This window comes from Buteo buteo, chromosome 3 (genome assembly GCF_964188355.1).
Source record: "Buteo buteo chromosome 3, bButBut1.hap1.1, whole genome shotgun sequence".
Lineage (NCBI taxonomy): Eukaryota > Metazoa > Chordata > Aves > Accipitriformes > Accipitridae > Buteo > Buteo buteo.
Genome location: NC_134173.1, coordinates 60,818,196 through 60,839,063, shown reverse-complemented (window position 1 = coordinate 60,839,063; position 20,868 = coordinate 60,818,196). Strand labels below are relative to the sequence as shown.

The 20,868-nt window shown below is 34.7% G+C and overlaps 1 protein-coding gene across 3 annotated transcripts in view; it reads left to right on the top strand.

Moving 5' to 3' along the window:
• CSMD3 (CUB and Sushi multiple domains 3) overlaps positions 1-20,868 on the top strand; it is a 749,348-nt gene that overhangs the window by 684,601 nt on the left and 43,879 nt on the right. For all 3 annotated transcript variants that reach the window (XM_075024389.1, XM_075024388.1, XM_075024387.1), the window contains 5 exons: positions 731-904; positions 3,728-3,913; positions 9,469-9,642; positions 15,839-16,021; positions 17,671-17,847. In XM_075024389.1, coding sequence (XP_074880490.1) covers positions 731-904; positions 3,728-3,913; positions 9,469-9,642; positions 15,839-16,021; positions 17,671-17,847 — 894 coding nt within the window. The remainder of the gene's footprint in view (positions 1-730; positions 905-3,727; positions 3,914-9,468; positions 9,643-15,838; positions 16,022-17,670; positions 17,848-20,868) is intronic.

Sequence of the window (20,868 nt, the reverse complement as noted above, 5' to 3'; positions counted from 1 at the left end):
TTTGAGAGAAATAATGTATTCTGTGATTTTTTTCATTTTAAATTACTGAAGAACATTTTACTTATCAACAACTGGAAAGTGTTAAAACATAGAAGAAAATATTTATAATTTTTTTTACTTATTTGGGGAAAATTAATTTATATTTTATTTTCCTTACTATTTTTGCATCTAGTCTTTGTGGGCACAAAAAATGAATTTTACCTTCTGTAGTCAGTTTAGTATAAAAACAAGAAAAATTTCACAGTGCCCATAATGTTTCATATACCCAGTCATAAATTTATAACTTCACTGAGTACTTAGGCCTCAAAGATAAAACAGAGTCAGTCAATACTAAGACATATTTGTAAGAAATAATACCTGAGGAACTATCACACTGAAATATTTCTTTTCAGTTTCAGTCTATATGTAATGAAAATCAAGTGCTTGCTTTTCTCCTGATTCTTCAGAGAAGTTTTCTTCATTTGTCTTGATTACTGCATGGCAAATCTATTAATTTTATTTAAATATTTAGATAAGTGCTTGAGCATTTACTAAAATATGTCTTAGTTCTTATTCAGTTCAGAGAAATGTGAATCTTCCCTGGAAGATACTCAGTATCTTATAGTATCAAAACTTTAAAATACTACTACTATATAATGATTGTAATTGTTATATATTTTATCGTAAATAATGAGAATTGATAACAGCATGTTCTGTTTGGGTTTTGTTTCTTTGTTTTGTGCTATGCTAGCTGTTAGCTGTGGTCACCCTGGTAGTCCTATTTATGGAAGAACAAGTGGAAATGGTTTCAACTTCAATGATGTTGTGACATTCTCATGTAATACTGGGTATGTTATGCAAGGACCAACCAAAGCACAATGTCAGGCTAATAGGCAGTGGAGCCACCCACCTCCAATATGCAAAGGTAAGAATGCAAGCATTTACAGATTTCAAACTCAGTTGGAAAATTAAGGTTGAAAAAAAAAATGAAGGTAAAGGGACATTATCAAGACAAAATGATGCCTCCCTTACTAATAGGCATCAAATTATTAAAGAAGATGTTTCATGATTCTACAATTCTATGATATTTCAGTTAGGTCTGTTCTACATTCAGGTTGCCAGGATAACTGTTGCAGAGAAACTTCCTTACGTGTCTGTAGTTTGTATTGATTTTTTAAAATGGTTTCTGTAAGTTCCTTTTGCAAAATTTTACAGAGATAATTAACAGCTTAAATGCTGAAATAATGTTCTCTGCATTTTTAGCCAACATAGTTCTAATAGGTGCATAAGAAAACATACCTTTTTTTCCTTTTACATTTCCATTGATCTAACTGCTCATCTTGACTTTTTAAATTTTTATTCTAATTTGTTAGCCTGATTCATTTGGGTTGGTTCTCAACAGTTCTGGATATTATATTTAGAATTCTTTCACTGAAAATAAAAGAATATTAGGAAATTAGTTCTGTGAGTTTTCATAAGCACTTTTAGGAAGGTTTTATCACCATTGTCCTTTTTAACTGTGTTGTTGTGTGCTTTTTAAATGTTTTAATTGTTCTCATTTAGAAAAGTCTACTTTTTGCTGTAATCTGCTTGCACGTATGCAGAAATTGTATTGATTGTTTTTCAGCATCTTCCCAGCAGCTTCTATGGATTTTTATCTGTACACAGCCGAAGTCATGTTATGTATTTATATTAACTTTATTTACTATATTTTCCTCCCAATAGGTGTTCTCCACTTTCCTTTGATCACTTTGCCTTAAGCGATACTGCCAAATAGTTTACAGACCTTAAATTTCCAAGGACCCTTTTGTTGATAAGAAGTTACTATTTTTTAAATTTACAATACTAAACATGTACTGTGTATTAAGGGTACCTAATAAATCTCATTTTCATTCCAGTTGCTATAAATCACCTCTGTGTTCTGGTATTGCAGAATAATGTGCCAAACTGTCTGATATGTTATTGGCCTATAGGGATCAGTAAATAAGTTGATCAGGTTATTTGAAATTGTACACAGTCCTGAAATCTTCTATTGGTTTTAGAACAGACTTTAAAAAGAACCAACTTTGTATGCAACATTTATTAGTGGTGTCTGTAATGTGCAGTGAAATAAATTCTAATTAATATGATTTTGTTCTATTTGCATTGAAGTAAATAAAAAAAAATAAAGATGTTACCTTGCATATTTGTAAACTGCTTAAAGTGCCATATTATAGAAAAGGCTGCACTCCTTTGTGAAGGCTGAATTTACAATTGTCATATAAATTCAGCACTGCACTTGCTGTTATACTGTCTACAACTTTGCTAAGTAGCTAGTTTCCTACCCAACTATAATAATAGTGGAAAACTATTGAAATGGTCAAAGCTCCTTGTATTTTCTTCGAAGTGTTCACTACTCCAGATTTATTAATAGAAAATTTTCATTGCTTAAAGTACATGCTTAATAACATGAAACTGAATGTTCAATTGTTACAAAATGCTTGTCTACAAAAATGAAGATGGATAGAAATACAGCTCATTTTCCTCCAGGAAAAAAAAAATAACAAATTTTCAACACTGTTCATCAATGTAACTAAAAAAATTGACCTATCATTTCATGTTAAAGAAGTCAGATCCAACCAGAAAGTTATTTCTATCCTTGAAAAATGTATGTACTCTAGTCTTGTGGTACCAATATTTGCGAACTGCTAGGAGGAGCACACAAGCAGAATCCAAGATTTAGGACAGTGACTAGACAGATGTAGGTGAGCCATAAAATAACTACATTGACTGATGTAGGTAGGAAAAATGATCTTAAATTGCATCTGGCAATAGCTTTTTTGCAGAGTTTTTTAGCATATTTTGATACTTTTATGTACACACATCCATGCACATACACACAGAGATATATTATATATATTTGCACACAGGTATGCATATAAACATGAAATTGATTATAAGGATATAGGGATAGTAATTTTTACAGGAACTGTAGTTTTCTAGAGTAACTTTGAGTAGGTGATGTTGTGTTTACTTGACCAGAAGAGTCTATTGCATGGAAACTGTTAAAGAAATCTCCATGACCCCTAAGTATTATACTCCCCTCACCAGACAGCTGTAAGTTGCAAAATAGGGGGGGAAAAAAAAAATCAATCTTCAGTCATTTTTGAACATATGAATCCTAAAGAAGTTGAGGACTCAAAAAATCCATCAGTATTCTTAACCATCAAAGTATACCCCTATTTTTAAAAGCACATACCCATTTGTTGGGATATTTCCCTGTTTCAGCAGAATCATCACAATCTTACCTAACTGACCATGTGCCTTTTAACTCAAAACATCTGCATCAAAGATCTTCCATTATCAAAATGTTAGTATAGGAACGTAAGTATATTTGCATGGCTCTGTGGGTTAGACCAAAGGCATATCTAGCCCCATGACCTGTTTTCTATCTGTGTGCAATAGTTTGTGTCAAGGCCAGAGTATAAATTGAATATATTGGTATGTTCAGTCACTCTTAGTGGCAAATGCTTTTACAGCATCATCACACTTTGTGAAGAAACATTTCCTTTCATTTGCTCTGAGTTTAGCATCTGCTGGTTTTAGCATCTCCTGGTTTCATATCATCTTCCTAATTCAGTATCATTATATATAAAATCAGGCTAGGAACACACTGGAAGTTTCTCATACAAAGGATAGGAGACCATTTAAAGAGCATTTTTGTAGACTGTGTTTGTATGAGTCAAGTCTGTGCTCTTTTTCTTTTTAGTGGTCAATTGTTCTGATCCTGGAATTCCTGCAAATTCTATAAGAGAAAGTAAAATCGAACATGGAAATTTCACGTATGGAACAGTGGTATTTTATGACTGTAATCCTGGATATTTTTTATTTGGATCTTCAGTTTTAATTTGTCAACCAAATGGCCACTGGGACAAACCTCTGCCTGAATGCATTAGTAAGTAGATAATGTGTATGCTTCTGCAAAGAATGTGGACTAGAGTAGGTATTATTTTACACATTTCCATCAGTCTCATGACAGCAGTTAGAATCATCATATTTACATACATTTGTGTGTGTGCAGTAATGATGGAAGGTCTCAGTAGCAGCTGAAGTAGCACAGTTATCTTGTTACTGTATGTAGCAAATAACATAGAAACCTTGAGAAATGTAATAACCCAAACAAACATCTCTGAATGCTTCAGCACAATGATCCCTGATAGCAGGGATAGAAGGTCAAAACATATCTGTTGAATTTGCCAATACATGGCCTCCATTCGCTACAAATATAATCACACTGAAACTTAAAATCTGTAGTACCCAATTATTGACTTATGTCACTATAGTACTTTCCAGACTTCTCATGTGACAACCGCAAGATCAGACTATCTGTGAAGACAGTAAGCAAATAGTAATGGCACTGCAGAGCACCAAAAATGTCCTCTGGATCCTGTCCTCAACTTACCACACTACCAGATGTACCTGAACAGCATAGTCATATACACCCTGTCCACTAAGGCACATGGATCAACACAAGGAGGTTGTTTTTGTTCCAGCTTGTCATGAACAGCGTTCTAACTGTGAGGCAGATATAGCCACAGATGTTTCATAGGTTTTTACTTGGCTGGGACCACTGGTTTACCCAGTTCTCTATAAGTCTATGAAAAAGTTTTGGTTTAGGATCAAAATTTGTCTCTGAGAAAGGCTGAAAGTTTTTTTTCTAGAGATTAAAGAGAAAACAGGCTCAGGGTTCCTTATTCATGACTCATGGACTGATATTTGCAATATTGTAGATATTAGTTCTCAGTTTTGCCATAATTAGTCTTCCTTAATTGAAGTTTCTCCAGTTCTGCTATTATCTCTCTAAAATAAAAAATCTGAAACTTTATTTCTTATTACTGTTAAAACCTTTAGTTCTGGAAGTTTTCCCTTTCTTTGATGGGATAAGTAGCTTGATTGCAAGTCACAGTTAAACTTATAACAGAGTCTAATGGTTTCACATTAAATTTTAAGGTAACATTATCATTTCAGAAAGATAAATGTTACTTAATGGTAACATATCTCCAAAGAGAAAGAAATTCTAGAGGTAAAGGCGCAAAGATTTCTTCTTTCTATTTTTGTATTTTTATCTCTTAGTCTTATTTCAGAATCGTCACAAGTAATTTAATAGTACAGATTTACTCCTCCTTTAAGCTGACCTTCAGGAATAAGAGTGCTATATGTACTTTTGAAAGGGCATCCTCAGCTTTATTTGTATCATTTATATAGAGTGGTCAATGAATTCTAACCTAGGCATTATCCATGATAATCCTGCAGCTTACCAAAACTTACTCTGATGCAGCTCCTGAATATTTTTTATAAGAGCCTTTCAGCCTTTGGAGTGTTTTGCAAATTGTTTCCCTTTTGGACATATGCAGGGCAGTCATTTAGTAGTCTGCACATTTTTCCACTGTAAGAGCAATGGAAAAGAAGTGGAAGGCTTGCTGGATGTTTTTCTTTGACCCAGGTTGGATTTTTTTTTTTTTTTTGACAAAGCTGGAATTCAATCTCTAACCAGTCTCAAAGAACATACCTTTTTTTGAAATAGCACTAGAAAAATGGACAAGAGACATGGTAACAAGGAAAAAGTTGTTCACCTGTAAAGTGACTCAATTCCTTTGAAATGTGTTGTAGCTAGAGTACTTCTAGCTACTATAAATCCTGTAAGAAGCAGAATTCAATGTCGGCCTGTACCATAATGCCCTTTCAACTCCCCCTTTGAATTAAAGACTTTCAGGGGCATACACTACTTAGGCACATGTTCCTAGTAAAATACTTCAAATTTGAAATGTACTCAAAATGAAAGATATGTTTGGACAATATACCTCAAAGAATTCCAGTGACCATATCAGGGGTTTTTGTATTGTAAAGTATTCTCAAGATATTTCTGATAGACATGTTCTGATTTGTTATTTTTAAGCAACTGAGATGTAAGTACACACAATCCACACCTTCCAAGCTTGAAATCCAAATAATGTAGATTGGTTTTTTACTGGTGTCTGTGTCATCTTCTCAATAATTGTATTGCAGCACCCTATCCTGACATTTCTTCCCTCACAATATGACATATATAACCATTCCCAGCTGTCAGGTAGAATAAGAATTGTTGACAACTGCACAGATTAAAGAAAATTCAAGTGTATTTTTTAATTCAGTAGTCAAGAATTAGGGTATAACATTTGTAAATTTAATTGAGCATACATAAATTTAATCAGGCTTTAACCTAATAACGATGTAATTTTACTGTAAGTCATCACATTTGACCAGGAGAGGATGTGAATTTATACTTCTGTTTTTCCAGAATGTCATATATCTCATCCATAATCAGTACTAGCTATTTTGGTTTGGGGGATTTTTCAGGGAAAAAGAAATAGCTGTTAAGATGACACACTGGCAAAAGAATTATTTGCATATCTTTCTCTCAGAATTTCTCTTTTTTTTTCTAAGGAAAGTGAAGTTTTGGTGTGACAGAAATTGATTGATAATTGTCCATAATAATGAAAAAATATGATTTGATCTGACATTTTTACATACTCTGAAGAAGATTAATAGTATTATTCTCTTTTATTTTTCTTCTTCCTTTATTATTTGTTCTTTAAATCTGAATCAAAGTTCAATGTAAAATTAAATTTACACACTTATAAAATGTACTGTGCAGCTACGTGATGGAACAGGACTAGATCAGCTGGCAGATTTTTAACGACACTTTCCATAGAGCGCAAGAGCTCTCAATCCCCAGGTGTAAGAAACCAGGAAAGGAAGGCAAGAGACCAGCATAGATGAGTTGAAACCTACTGGTCAAACTAAAGGGCAAGAAGGAAATGCATAGACAGTGGAAGCAGGGACAGGTATCCTGGGAAGAGTAGAGGGATGATGCCCGGTTGTGTAGCAGTGGGGTCAGGAAGGCCAAGGCATGGGTGGAGCTGAACTTGGCAAGGGATGCAAAGAATAGTGAGAAGGGCTTCTATAGGTATGTCAGCCAAAAAAGGAAGGTCAAAGAAAGTGTACCACCCTGATGAGTAAGACTGGCACAGTGGTAACAATGGAGGAGGGGAAGGGTGAGGTACTCAATGACTTTTTTGCCTCAGTCTTCTCTGGCAACCTCTCTTCCCACACCTCTCGAATGGATGGACCGCAAGACGGGGACTGATGGGGCAAAGTCCCTCCCACTGTAAAAGCAGATCAAGGTTACCGGCTGTATGTATAGGAAAGCCCAAAACTGAATGCTGTAAGGTACCAGTATGAAATTAACTTTTCCTCTATGACAACATCTGAAAAGAGCAAAAGAATCAATCAAGAAAAATACAGATAATAAAAACACTCTGAAAAGTTGGGAATGTTTTTCAGAAGAAGAAATAGTTTCATTTCATTGAAGCCTGCGTGACCAACATGCCTTTTTATTAAGTCTTCTAAGTTTGCCTTCTCTACAACCATACATAATTAATAGTAGATTTTATTTATAAGTAATTGATTAAACAAATAGCATGCTAACAGCAAGTGCCCAGTTTGTAAAGCTGACCATTTTGACCATTTTACTCAAAGTCCTGCAAGCCTATAAAATGCTCACAGGGTTCAGTGGCACTAGGTAGGAAACAAAATCAGTCAATCACATACCACGTTCCTAAATCCTTTGTGGGGTTGTCAGGAATGTTCTGCACCTTGCAAGTTGGACTCCTAAGGGAACATGTGTCATTGAACACAGATCAGTACATGTATAAATGTAAAGCTCTAAGACTTAGAATAATCATTAAAGATCATCACGCATGACTTTAGTCATATGTTGTATTGTACAACCCTTGTACTGTATCTGAAGTGCTAGGCAATTGAATCCATCCTCAACCCTGATCAGGCTTCTGATCTGGCTTTTTTTTTTTGATAAAAAAATCCTGCTGAAAATGTTATGGTATTGAAGATGATGAATTATTGATAAAAACTATATTTGTATGATTTAGGGGGCTGTTCTAGTACTCTGGTATTTGCGGCTATAATTTGTGGTTTTCATGATGCATAAATACAAATATCTTTGGCCAAGATATGCCACATGCCATGGACAGGCATAAGAAGAAAAGAAATCAAACATGCAAGGCTAGATTCATTCTTTGAACAGAGTGAACTTGGTTTATGAATTTTAACTGCATTTCCTGAACTTGACATATTTAGCTTCCTTCTAAATTAACTCCTTACTCTGAATTCTTAAAGTTTTCTCTATTAATTCCACATGTGAGGGGGGTTCTTTTGTATATTTTTGGTATGTGCTCTTAATTCTAAAAGACAGACCAAATATTTCTTTTCAATACAGAACTTCATTTCCATTACATACATTGTCCATGTAGATAATGTTCTCCATAACGATGTGTAAGACCTTTTGTCATTTTACTTTAGTCTTATGGAGTAGCTAGCTTCACAGTTACTTTATACAACTTTCCAGTAGATAGGAGGCTGCTGAAATTATTTCAGTGTTGTTATCCTGATTTTAGATCAGGTTTTTATTCCTAAAAAAAATTACTGCTTTTGAACATTTATAGCAAGAGCCACTTATAGTTTTCTGTATCAGAGGCAACTAAAGGACAAAAGATATCATGCTAAATTTTCCCATTTTCTTTTCTGTGTTTAAGTACTTCATGACATTTGAGGCAGTTAGCAAAATTGTGTGTGTATAAGCTTACTGTTTGATACCCTTACATGCAATCTGTAAGTGGAAATCACAAAAATGTCAAGATTAAGAGCACTAAAAATTAATCACAGTATGGAAATAACTACAATTATTGATCAAAATTTACTCAATAAACAAGTGATAGGGAGTTTATCCATGACCATTTCTAAGATTGGAATCCTATAGAAATTCCCTCCCATCTCTGTGCAATTAACATCAATGGATGATGCCTAGGAATATGTTAGAAATATGTAAACAAATACTTTATTTATGCAATACACTATTTTAAGTAACCAAAACCATGAATATTAAATTAGTATATTAGTATTAAGGTTCATATAAAATTTAGCAAAAATTATCTTTATAAACTTTATTAGGTTTATAAACCTAATAGACTTCATGACCAATGATTTGGGACCAGTGGATGAGAGATGAAGGTCTGCATATTCCCCACCTCAGCAGTGACTTTGGCAGATACTGTCTTCCTGTATTTTTTCTCTGAAGAGTACATACATGAGTGCGTATTTGTGTGTGTGTGTGTGCATGTGTTCATGCCATAATGATCAACTTCATGAATGAGTGTCTTTGGACATCAATATCTATATCTAAAATACCTTTTTGACATCTCCAAACATTTGTTTCACAGCTTTTGGTCTGTAATATATTTGCATTTCTAATCACATACTGTGTCCCCTTCTCCCAAGCCCTAAAAAGGTCAGGCTCTTCACAAAGTTTATGTATGGAATTATGAAAAATATAACTATGATCTGTTTGATCAGTGATAATAACCTTTTTTTATCTCCAATAATTATGCATTGTAGTGATTGACTGTGGCCATCCTGGCATTCCTCCTAACGCCGTCCTGTCTGGAGATAAATATACGTTTGGGTCTACTGTTCATTATACCTGCACAGGTAAACGATCGCTGTTAGGGCAGTCATCTCGTACATGTCAGTTAAATGGACACTGGAGTGGATCTCTCCCTCATTGCTCAGGTAATATTTTATAATTACTGAGAGTTCCCTGAAGTTGTTTTGAATTTACTTTGATTTTATCAGAAGGCCATTTTAAAATCTGGAAAAATCATGTATAAAACTGAAGTACTATTTCAGTAGAAGTAAAAAAAGTAAAATCAAAATGAGTATCAACTTTTAGCAAGAAAATAATTTGGGAGAAGTAGGCTTTCTCAATGACATTTAATACTAATAGGAGACTGCGTATTCAATAGAATGTTAAAGGAACTGGTTTGTTTTGAAAATATTTTCTGTGTGACTTCTGAAGAGAGTATTAATTTCCACATGGAAACCTTGCATTTCTTCAAGATGATGGGTTAATTTATTTTTTTTTTTAATTTCCAAAATATCTACTGACTTGATTACACCTCAGATATACCTTAATTGCATAATACATCCATCATTATAATAAGGCCAAATGGGCTCCACATAATTTCAAGATAGGATGCTTGGTTTTTGAGGGAACGCCATCTAATCCTTGTAATAGATTAGCCCTCACCAAAGTCAAGATATGTTTTCTGAACAACTAAATGCTTAGGAATGTTCTGTTTCACAACTTCAGTTTGATTCACTTTAACAGCAGTGATCAAGTGAAAAACAGAAATCCAAGCCACACACTAATTTGGGCTTTGGCTAAATCCCATTTCTTATCTCAGAGCATGTAAACACAGATTGTGATAGAGGTTAATCATGTTATCAGTTTTAATTCTCAATAAATACTAGGAGGAGGTTCTTTCTTGTCATGCTCATGTTTCCATTATATAGTTTAAAGAAATCAGTGGGGTTTTGGACCTTATTCAGACCTGTGTATTTCAGACTACTTCGATATCTTCAAAGGCAGAAAATAGGAAGAAAACAAGCAACAATTTTTTTCTTGGGTTAGAGCTGTGCCAAAACAAGAGGCGAAAAATAACCGATACACGAATCTGACAGTACTGCTATACCAGTTTCACACTAAAAATCCAAGGTTCTTTACAATGTTAGTAAATCATAGAATGGTTTGGGTCAGAGACAACCTTTAAAAATCATCTAGTCCAACCCCCTAGCCATGGGCAGGGACATCTTCCACTAGAATGATAGAATCATAGAATCATAGAATGACAGAATGGTTTGGGTTGGAAGAGACCTCCAAAGATCATCTAGTCCAACCCCCTTGCAATGAGCAGGGACATCTTCCACCAGACCAGGTTGCTCAAAGCCCCATCCAACCTGGCCTTGAACACTTCCAGGGATGGGGCATCCACAACCTCTCTGGGCAACCTGTTCCAGTGTCTTACCACGCTCATTGTTAAAAATGTCTTCCTTATGTCTAACATAAACCTACCCTCCTTCAGTTTAAAACTGTTGCCCCTTGTCCTGTCACTACACGCCTTAATAAAAACTCTCTCTCCATGTTTCTTATATATTTTATATATTGAAATGCTGCAGTAAGGTCTCCCAGGAGCCTTTGCTTCTCCAGGCTGAAGAGCCCCAACTCTCTCAGCCTTTTTGCATAGGAGAGGTGTTCCAGCCCTCTGATCATTTTTGTACCTTCCTCTGGACCTGTTCTAAGAGGTCCATGTCCTTCTTGTTACTGGGGACCCCAGAAATGGATACAGTACTTCAGGTGGGCTCTCACATATTCAAATCCTTTTTTCTTAGCTCTTGCCTTCATCTCTTTAGTGTATTCAGGTATAAACAGATTATGTCAGCTGCAGTTTCAGAATATGCATTTTTTTACAGCCTATGGCACAGAAATGGTTAAAAATTAAATATGAAAATAGTGTTTCTTGGTTAAAATCTTGCACTAAATTCCAAAGGGTTGGAAGAATTTTTCAGTATCTGAACCTTCCACTGCAAACTTTTAGGCAGTGGTTGCAGACAAGGAAAATCTAAATGTTATTATCTTGCTCTATGAGTCCTTCTTCATTCAATAATCTGCTATTACAACCTAAAATGTGACAGAAACTAGAAAATGTGAACATCTTATCTAATCCCTTAACTTTCTACAAATAAAATCAGAGGGAAATTTGCTGCAATGGGAACAAAGACCAAGTTCTTACAACCTGTGATGTTTAGATCTATGCACCAGAAAGCAAACTTTAATGTAAAGTAATATTACTTAATAAATATTGATATATTTATGTGAATTGGAAATTCAAACTAGGTTAACAAAAAATGTTTTTTTTACAGTTAGTATGCATACTTATTTGTTTTGGGGAAAAAAATCTTCTTCAGGTATAATCTAAGGGTACTTATTGTAGTTTTCCATAGTTTTCATAAGAAAAAAAAAATCTAATTTTTGAATAAAAAAAAAAAAGAAACAGACAAAAGTATCAAGGAATACAAATAGGAAACCTGGAAATGTACATGAAAATATCAAAGAAACATTCCTGAAAATAAAACTATTGTATAATCATCCTGCTAATGAATGAAATAAGTGTTCAAATATCTTGGGATAAGCATTCATGAGGTACATGAAAATCCTTTTTTTTCTAATGATGATTTTTGTATCCACAGATAGAAAACTCTAATCAGATCTAATTAATTTTTCTCAATACATGAAGAAACATTTCTTTGACATAGATTGAAATGTTAATCACAGTAAATCAAATTGTTACAGAATACAAACGGTTATTTTCTTCAGCTGTACTATACCAAAATGGAATTCTAGCTTAGGAAAAATTTGAGACTTTGTTTTCAAAGTGTATTAAGACTTTGTTTTCAAAGTGTATATCTGAAATGATTTCTCATTTTAAAATAATTTGCAGTTTACTGTGAGAATTTCCATATTTTTCATCTAAAAATATGTGAATCATTATCTTTCATTATTAGCCTTGATAACTTGTTTTCTTCATTTTTAACACATATTAAAGCCTTAAACTTTGTAATTTTTTGGTTTAATAATAAATAATATTAATAATAAATAATACTGTATGTTAATCATATTAATAATAAATATAGATATTAATAATAAATAATATAGAATGTTTGACTGACAAAAGACACAGCATGCTTGTCCTTTTCATATATGAAGAAGAATTCAAATGGAAAATGCTAGGTCAGCAAACATAAGGTAACCAAATTTTGTTGCATCATCCCAAAGACAGTTTACTTCTTGTCACATGGCACTTTATATTTCACATCCTAGAGCTAGAAGGAATTGTCATGTCCCATTGATATCTACTGGCATTCAGAAATAGAGTTTTCAGTCATTACATGCATATCAGCTGGAGTCAGAAATCTGTAGCAACTTAGAATTCTTCATAAGTGCAGCAATGGTTGTGTACTTACTTAAGTGGTCTAAATGCCCTCCTTTTCATTAAGATTAAATGCCAACTGAGAATTTGTTACACCTGTGGGTGAAGGATGGCTCGTAACTGGCTGTGAAAATCAGTTAGTTGAATCTTTGAATGTGATATCATTGATTATATCACTGTCACTTCCTGATGTGATTAGTCATTTAGAAAAATTATTTCTGTAACCTTCAATCAAAAGAGCTGGCGGTTAGCCTCCCTAAGATTAAAAGAGTAATAATTCACGGTAATAATTAGGCATTAGGAAAGAACACATGATTTCATTTACAAGAGGAATATGTAATTTATACTTGGCACAGCAAAAAGCCTATTTCCATTTTTTCATCATAAAATTATTTTAGGCATAATGCCAAGTAACTTGCCGAAAATGGAGCTGTTGCTGTAGAGATTTTACAAGTATAGAATAATGAATAGGCCCTGTCCCAAATTCTTCATAGTCTAAATAAATAATACTGGAAAATATAAGATACGGATTCCTGAACTAACAAAAAAATCTTAATCTAGCACATTTTTAAATTATTGTAAAAATACGTAGCAGACTATTTTCAAACTATAGGGATTTCAAGTCACCTAAGTAGCTTGGACATGAAGTATTTTGAAAGCTTGTAAAATTCTTTTACTTACTGTAATTTGGAACTATTTACTGTTGCTTTTTAAACAGGGCTGGCAGTTTGCTTTACTGATCTGTGTCACATAATGAAATGGGTAAACAGGGAAGACCCTAAACTTTTGAGTTTGTGATTTTGAACCAGACAGTCAGCTAACCCTTATACTTACTTAATTTGTTATTTCTGAAAGCATTAAAATTTATGGGACCACGTACTTTTTGCACATACATGCTATAAAAGTTCACAATGTAATAGGCATGACCACATTGTTTGATTACTGTCAAATGAAAGGTGTCAGTTTAAGCTTGGTTAACTTAAGTAATGATAAAATTGGCTCCTAAATTAGTGAGAGTGGATTATAATTAGCCTACTTTGTCAGCTGCTTCAGCAAGGGGTTGGATAGGTAGTGTGAGCTGCCAGGTTTGCGCTCTCATGCTTTTCCAAGCAAAGTTCCGCCCTTTTCTTTGACTCTCCAGATGTGCCTTCAGACTGAGACTCCATAGCTGCATTCTCTTTTCCCACAAGCCTATAGGAGTTGTGCAGATCAACTCCTGTGAGGTGCTTCGTTATATTGTTTTTCAATGGATTTGTGAGCAAAGAGGCAAGCATGGCCTATATGAAAGAAAATAAGAAGTAGTAAGCCTGACCTACAAAACTGCAGGTTGGCACATGAACTACCTTCATAAGTGACAATAATATAGTCAGCTTCTTGGACATATTGGAGTAAACTAAGTATTTGCTCATACACCATAATTCTCAATGCAAAGTAAGCTAGTTCTACTCTTCTTCCTTTCACTATTCAGTTCTGTACATGCTTTTGTTAGTAAAGAGATGTGTCCAACCAGTCACTCCAACAGTAATCTTTACACACATACAGTGCCAACCAAGGCAAGGGAAGCTCTGTTTTTCTCTGCATCTACAGCTCCAGGGTCCTAACTTCCTAGAGAACCCCTAGATAGTGAGTTTGTCACTTTTGGTTTTCTGGGTACTCGGAGCAGAGAACTTTGTTTATTACTTCTATGTAAGAATTTTGTTATTACTGCTATTTAAGCTTAGATAAATACCAGAAAAGTATGGGTATTCTACAGAAAGCTTTCTTTAAATAATTTTACAAAACTTTTGATATAATTGTCTCTAATGTGAAGTTCTAATATGACATTCTTCAGCAGTTGAATTAAAGCTTTCTAGCTGATTCATAAAATATTTCTTCTTTATTTACATTAGTGTAACTAAGTACAAAATAATGCAGATATGATCTCAAAAATATTACGATGTTTGAATTATTTTTGTATAGAAGACTGTTTAGTTTATTTGCAAGTTGTCACAGAAAAGTGTAAGCTAAATATCTCTGGGTGAAACCCTGAACAGTGCAGCTCCAAGAATTCTAGAATTCAACTCTTTTGTGTTGAAACTCAGTAATACAATATGCCTTCATCTCATTACATAGAAAACTAGCTTAAAGACCTTTAAAAAGATAAACCAGCAGATCCTAAGTACATATTAAAAGATTTAAACAACTAACCTTCTGTGCAAATACAGTGTTACCTAGAGCTTCCTAAAAGTTCTCACCATAAATGAAGATTTAGATGTATAATCTTAGATATTGTTGTTATTATTATTATGACTACGTTGATTTTTTTAACGTTAATATACAACAGATAGTAGAAAACATTAACCCTTTATCTTAGAATTTGCTTAAACATTTCTAGCTGAGGGAGATTTTAGCTATCGGGCAGTCTTGAACTTTCAACATTTCTATAAATCAGGGAAATGCTTCATGTCAGATGTACATAAAATTGTTGACTAGAGCTTTCATTGAATCGTAAAACTGTTACAACTCTAATGATATCATAAAACTAGGAAGTATTTTATGAACACTTGCTATAAGCAAACAAGAAAATTATCTTTATGATCAGGACCTTGGTTTTCCTCAGAATTTGTTATTTTAAATAAAAAATAACCAAGGTTTTGTGGGTTTCATTTTGTTTCCCTATTCTTGTTTGATGATTTTGTTACCAAAAGTTTAGCATGGTCTAAGGGGAATCTTGAGATAATTATAATTTCTGTTCTGTACTTACATAAAATAAGTATAAAGAAATTATTTGAGAATCAGGTAATTTTGTAATTACAGGGACTCACACCTATTGAGATATATGTTTTTTTTCTAAAAATATAAATATGAATTTATTTATAAATACATAGAAACATATATTTTAAATGCAGTATCATAATAATATTTCATATTTATTCTAATCTTTGCACTCTAAATTCTAGGTGATACAGCTGATTCTTGTGGTGATCCAGGTATCCCAGGTCATGGGTCTAGAGAAGAAAACAATTTTAAAATTAAAAGCACCGTACATTTCAGTTGTGATGTTGGATATATCCTCCATGGCTCAGAAGAAAGGACATGTATGGCAAATGGAAGTTGGACAGGAAGACAACCTGAGTGCAAGGGTAAATCACAGAAGATCCACTCTATTTTTAAACTGTCTTGTTAAAAATGCTAATCAGAAAAACAATTTTACATTGCCAGTTTTGTGTTGTGATTGGTATCCAGTTGAGGGCTGACCATTAACTTTGTTTTGAATAAGTTGTTACACCATAGCAATGGTTTGGCATCAGGTGACAAATTTGAAATCAGTTCCTGGCACCCATGAAACTGCATGTTTTCAAAGTTTTGAGAAAAAAAAAAGTATACTGACCTGTTTATTTCTTCTCAATCTTGTGTTAGTTTCAAATATATGTTATCCAGTACAGAAAAGGAAATAGATAAGGCCTGTAGAACTTAATTTTTGCTGAGAGATTTTTTCCCTTAAAAATCTCACCATCACCTGACCTTAAATTGCAGCCATTATACACCTGAATTTCAGAGAAAAGAGCTGAGTTTTAGGAAACTGTCAATGTCAGGCTTTCACTAGATACATCTATGTCATAAATGATTGGCTTAAAAATTTTATTTACTAATACTGTTGACATTATTATTTTTCAACAGAAAATGAAATGCTGAAACAAGTTTATTTGGAAAAAATAATTCTAGACATTTCAAACAAGATGTATTATCAGAAAAGAAAGCTCTAACAGAATATTTATGCAAAATCATTTATTACCTTAATTATCTTGATTCAAAAATAGGAAATAATTCCCAACAGACTCTTCTTCAAAGTAAAGCTTCCTGAAAAGCAGAAAATAACTTGAGAACCTGTACTCTTATTTTCCACTTTATCGCTGTTGACTGTGTTATCTGTATGAAATAGTCATCTCATTTTAAAAACTTATTTTACAAACTGGTTTTCTAATATCCTTTCTGCTGAATGATAGCCATCCTGACATGATGTAAATATATACATGTGTGTGTTTGTTGGTATCTAAAGGGATATGCTTAGCCCAACTGAACTTTCTGCTGTTCTTCTTTGATCTTATCTATTACAGAAATGAATTACCCCTTTTACATTTTACGATACTTTTGATGTTTCTTTCCCCCCTAAAAATCTCTTGAAACGATGATTCTGGTTCACAGACAGATATATATATAGGTGTGTGTAATGCACACACAGGTGTATTGTTCTAGTTTAGGTCATATAGATTAGATGTATATATGTAATCATATAAGAAAGAAACATTCAAATTCCAAAGTTGAGCATTGAAGAACTGGGAAACATTAGGCTTACACCTGCCTATGAAATAATGGTTTGACTCTATCCTGTAGGTAGGAAATGTACTTTGGTGATGCTATAAATGCATCTGTATATTTAAAGGCATCTATATATTTAAATTAAATCTACAAAGATAATTGTAGATCAGGCATTTCCTTATAATCAGGAGTTTGTCTTTGCAGCTACTAGCTTTCCTTTAATGCAGATTTTAAAGTTAAATTTGTAGGCTGTATTTCAATATGTACAAAAGGGTAGAAACAAATAATTCATGCCAACAGATATTTACTGTACAACACATCTTATCAGTAGGTGGTGAAACTTGCATTTTTCAGGATAACAGCAGGGATTTCTACCACATAATACTGCTGATAGCAGGATTGTCCTTAGACATTACTATTTCAAAAATAATCTTTACTACATTTTAAAAATATTTAACATTTTGCTTTATAGCTGTGCAGTGTGGTAATCCAGGAACAACTGCTAATGGAAAAGTATTTCGTATTGATGGAACTACATTCTCTAATTCAGTAATTTATTCATGCATGGAAGGATACATACTTTCTGGATCATCTGTAAGACAATGCACTGCCAATGGAACATGGTCTGGATCCTTGCCAAACTGCACAAGTAAGACACATCTCTAATCAATCGTATTTGTTTTTCTCTCCTCTGAAAGACAATAAAGTAAAATATAGAAGTTGGATGGAAATAAACTAAGTCTTCAGCTTTTTCTTGCACGACTTCATACATAATTTTGTACATGAAATACTTTTAAAAAAATATAGTGCTGTGAGATGAAGAATATTTTTTTTTAAAGACAGACACATTATAGTATAGTATATAGACTGCTGTTACAGCTTAAAAGAGTTGTATGGTTACATGATCTACCTGCTTCAATTCTTTCCTAGTATATATTTTTAATCTTGTTTATGTTTGGTGATATGTCATGTTCAGACATTATTCATTTAATTGCTTTTCTTCATCATGAAAACTTAGCAGTATAATATTCTGGTCTTCCAGAGGGCAGAAAATAAAAACCTTGAAATGAACGCTTGAGAATTCTTTTTGTAGTGACTCTGAGGTCGAAACTCTTGTCCCACTCTCACATAACATTTTCTGTTTGGCCTCTTCATTAACCTTATACTTGCTTTGGTTACTTAGCTAACAGAAGCTATTTCAGCTTCTCTTACATTCATAATAAGCATTTTGCAACAGTTTATTTTCAAGCCCATCTGTTCCTGCTTTATTACATGTCCTAGTTCATCTTTTAGTAACAATTATGAAAATTTTATATTTATGTGACACATAAGACTGCCTGTCATTTTGAGGAAACATATCCTCATCAGAGGTATAGCAAACTGTTGCTTAAATTTTGAACTAGTACCCTAGTTTTTGTAAAGTGCTACTTTACACACTTACAGCAACCCAAATAGAGGCCAAAACTAAGATGATTGATAAAGAAAACTTCTCCTTCTTGTGTTGTTTTAAAATCCATCTTTAATGGTAAGCGTGTGAACAGCTGCTTTTGTAGTCAGCAAACTTGCGAAAGCCCAATGTTTTAGTTTATTTATTATTTTCCAAAGTTATAATGAGAACCATGTTAATTGTACCAAGGATAAAGGTGCTTTGTGATGGTAACTGCATCTATATTTGTAAGTAAACAGCAACCCACAGTGGATCCGGATGTTGGTGTCCATTTAAGAACCATGCAGTTTAGAGCTTTTACCTGCCTGATTATCTCACACTTCCTCACTCCCCCTCAGGGTTACATTTGGGGAGCTCTCTGCTGTCCTGCAAAGGATGGGTTCAAAGTCCTGTTGGTTCATGCTGTGCAACTGCTCATATGAAACTCAGGTGTTAACAGTCAGGGTCATCCCCTGACTGATGTCCCCCAACATTTGTCTCCACACAGCTCTTCCTTTTCTAGGATCTTCCCCAAGTCCAGGATCTTTTCTTTGGACAAGGTCTTCACCTTCTTTCTGGGTTCCAACACCACTCTAAGAAGACACATAACACATATCAGTGTCCTAACTGGTTGTTCTGTCCCCTGTCTCTATTAATAGGAAGATCCAGGATATGCCACTAGCATGGTTTAACCCCAGCCAGCAACTGAGCACCACGCAGCTGCTCACTTGCTCCCCCACACCCAGTGGGATGGGGAGAGAATTGGGGGAAAAAAAAGTAAAACTCGCAGGTTGAGATAAGAAAAGCTTAATAGGACAGAAAGGAAAAAAAAAATAGAATTGGAATATGCAAAACAAGTGATACACAATGCAATTGCTCACCACTCATCAACCGATGCCCAGTTAGTTCCCGAGCAGCAATTACCCTCCCCAGGCCAACTCCCCGCAGTTTATATACTGGGCATGACATCACACGGTATGGAATACCCCTTTGGCCACTTTGGGTCCACTGTCCTGGCTGTGTCCCCTCCCAACTTCTTGTGCCCCTCCAGCCTTCTTGCTGGCTGGACATGAGAAGCTGAAAAATTCTTGACTTAGTCTAAATGCTACTTAGCAACAACTGAAAACATCAGTGTGTGTTATGAACATTATTCTGATACTAAATCCAAAACATAACTTTATAGCAACTACTAGAAAGAAAATTAACTCTATCCTAGCCAAAACCAGGACAGCCACTTTTGTTTAGTCCAGGTGTTATCAAAATTTACAGCCAACGCTTACTTATTACAGCTACCAAGTAATGGGCTGCTTCTTGCGTATCACTGAAAATGCTGGTTTTTGAGAGCTAACACTATAACAAAATAGCATAGATAATCTTATACCCCTTTAGACGCTGGGAGTCCTGGGCTGTGTAGCATCAAACAAGACGCTGACCCACATGCAGCATGCTGTGCAGACCTTTTCCATAGCAAAGATTCTCCCATTTCGGTTGTTCAAGCTATTATAGGATTTTCTTACAAGGAAACAACTCTATCATTTCTACAGTAAAACAGAAACAATGTTCTTATGAGAACTTTTTCTGCACTGGTAGATAAAAAGCAAGGACATGCAGCTGAGTGGGAGCTACCTGCAGCTCCTCTGTTGCAGTGAGCTGACTGAGATTGTGCCCTGGCCAAGGGATCTGTGCAGCACAGCACAGGTCTGAAGGCTGTGCTGGATGTGCAGCACAGTGCAGCACAGGCCCGGGCTCCTCAGGTTACCTGTATTGTGAATCACTTACTTCTCAATGTACAGTGGTCTTCTAGTCAGGATCACTACAATAATTTAAGCTGTTTTTTGCCTACCACAGTGACTTAAGTGGTAGTGGTCCAACTCTGGGTCATTGCATGGTGTGGTGGGTTGACCCTGGCTGGACACCAGATGCCCACCAAAGCTGCTCTATCACTCCCCTCCTCAGCTGGACAGGGGAGAGAAAATAGAACAAAGGGCTCGTGGGTCGAGATAAGGACAGGGAGAGATCACTTGCCAATTACCATCACAAGCAAAACAGACTAAACTTGGGGAAATTAGTTTAGTTTACTACCAATCAAATCAGAGTAAGGTAATGAGAATTAAACCAAATCTTAAAACACCTTCTCCCCACCCCTCCCTTTTTCCCAGGCACAGCTTCACTCCTGGATTCTGTACCCACCTCCAGTGTGGGTCCCCTGTGGGGTCACAAGTCCTGCCAGAAAACCTGCTCCAG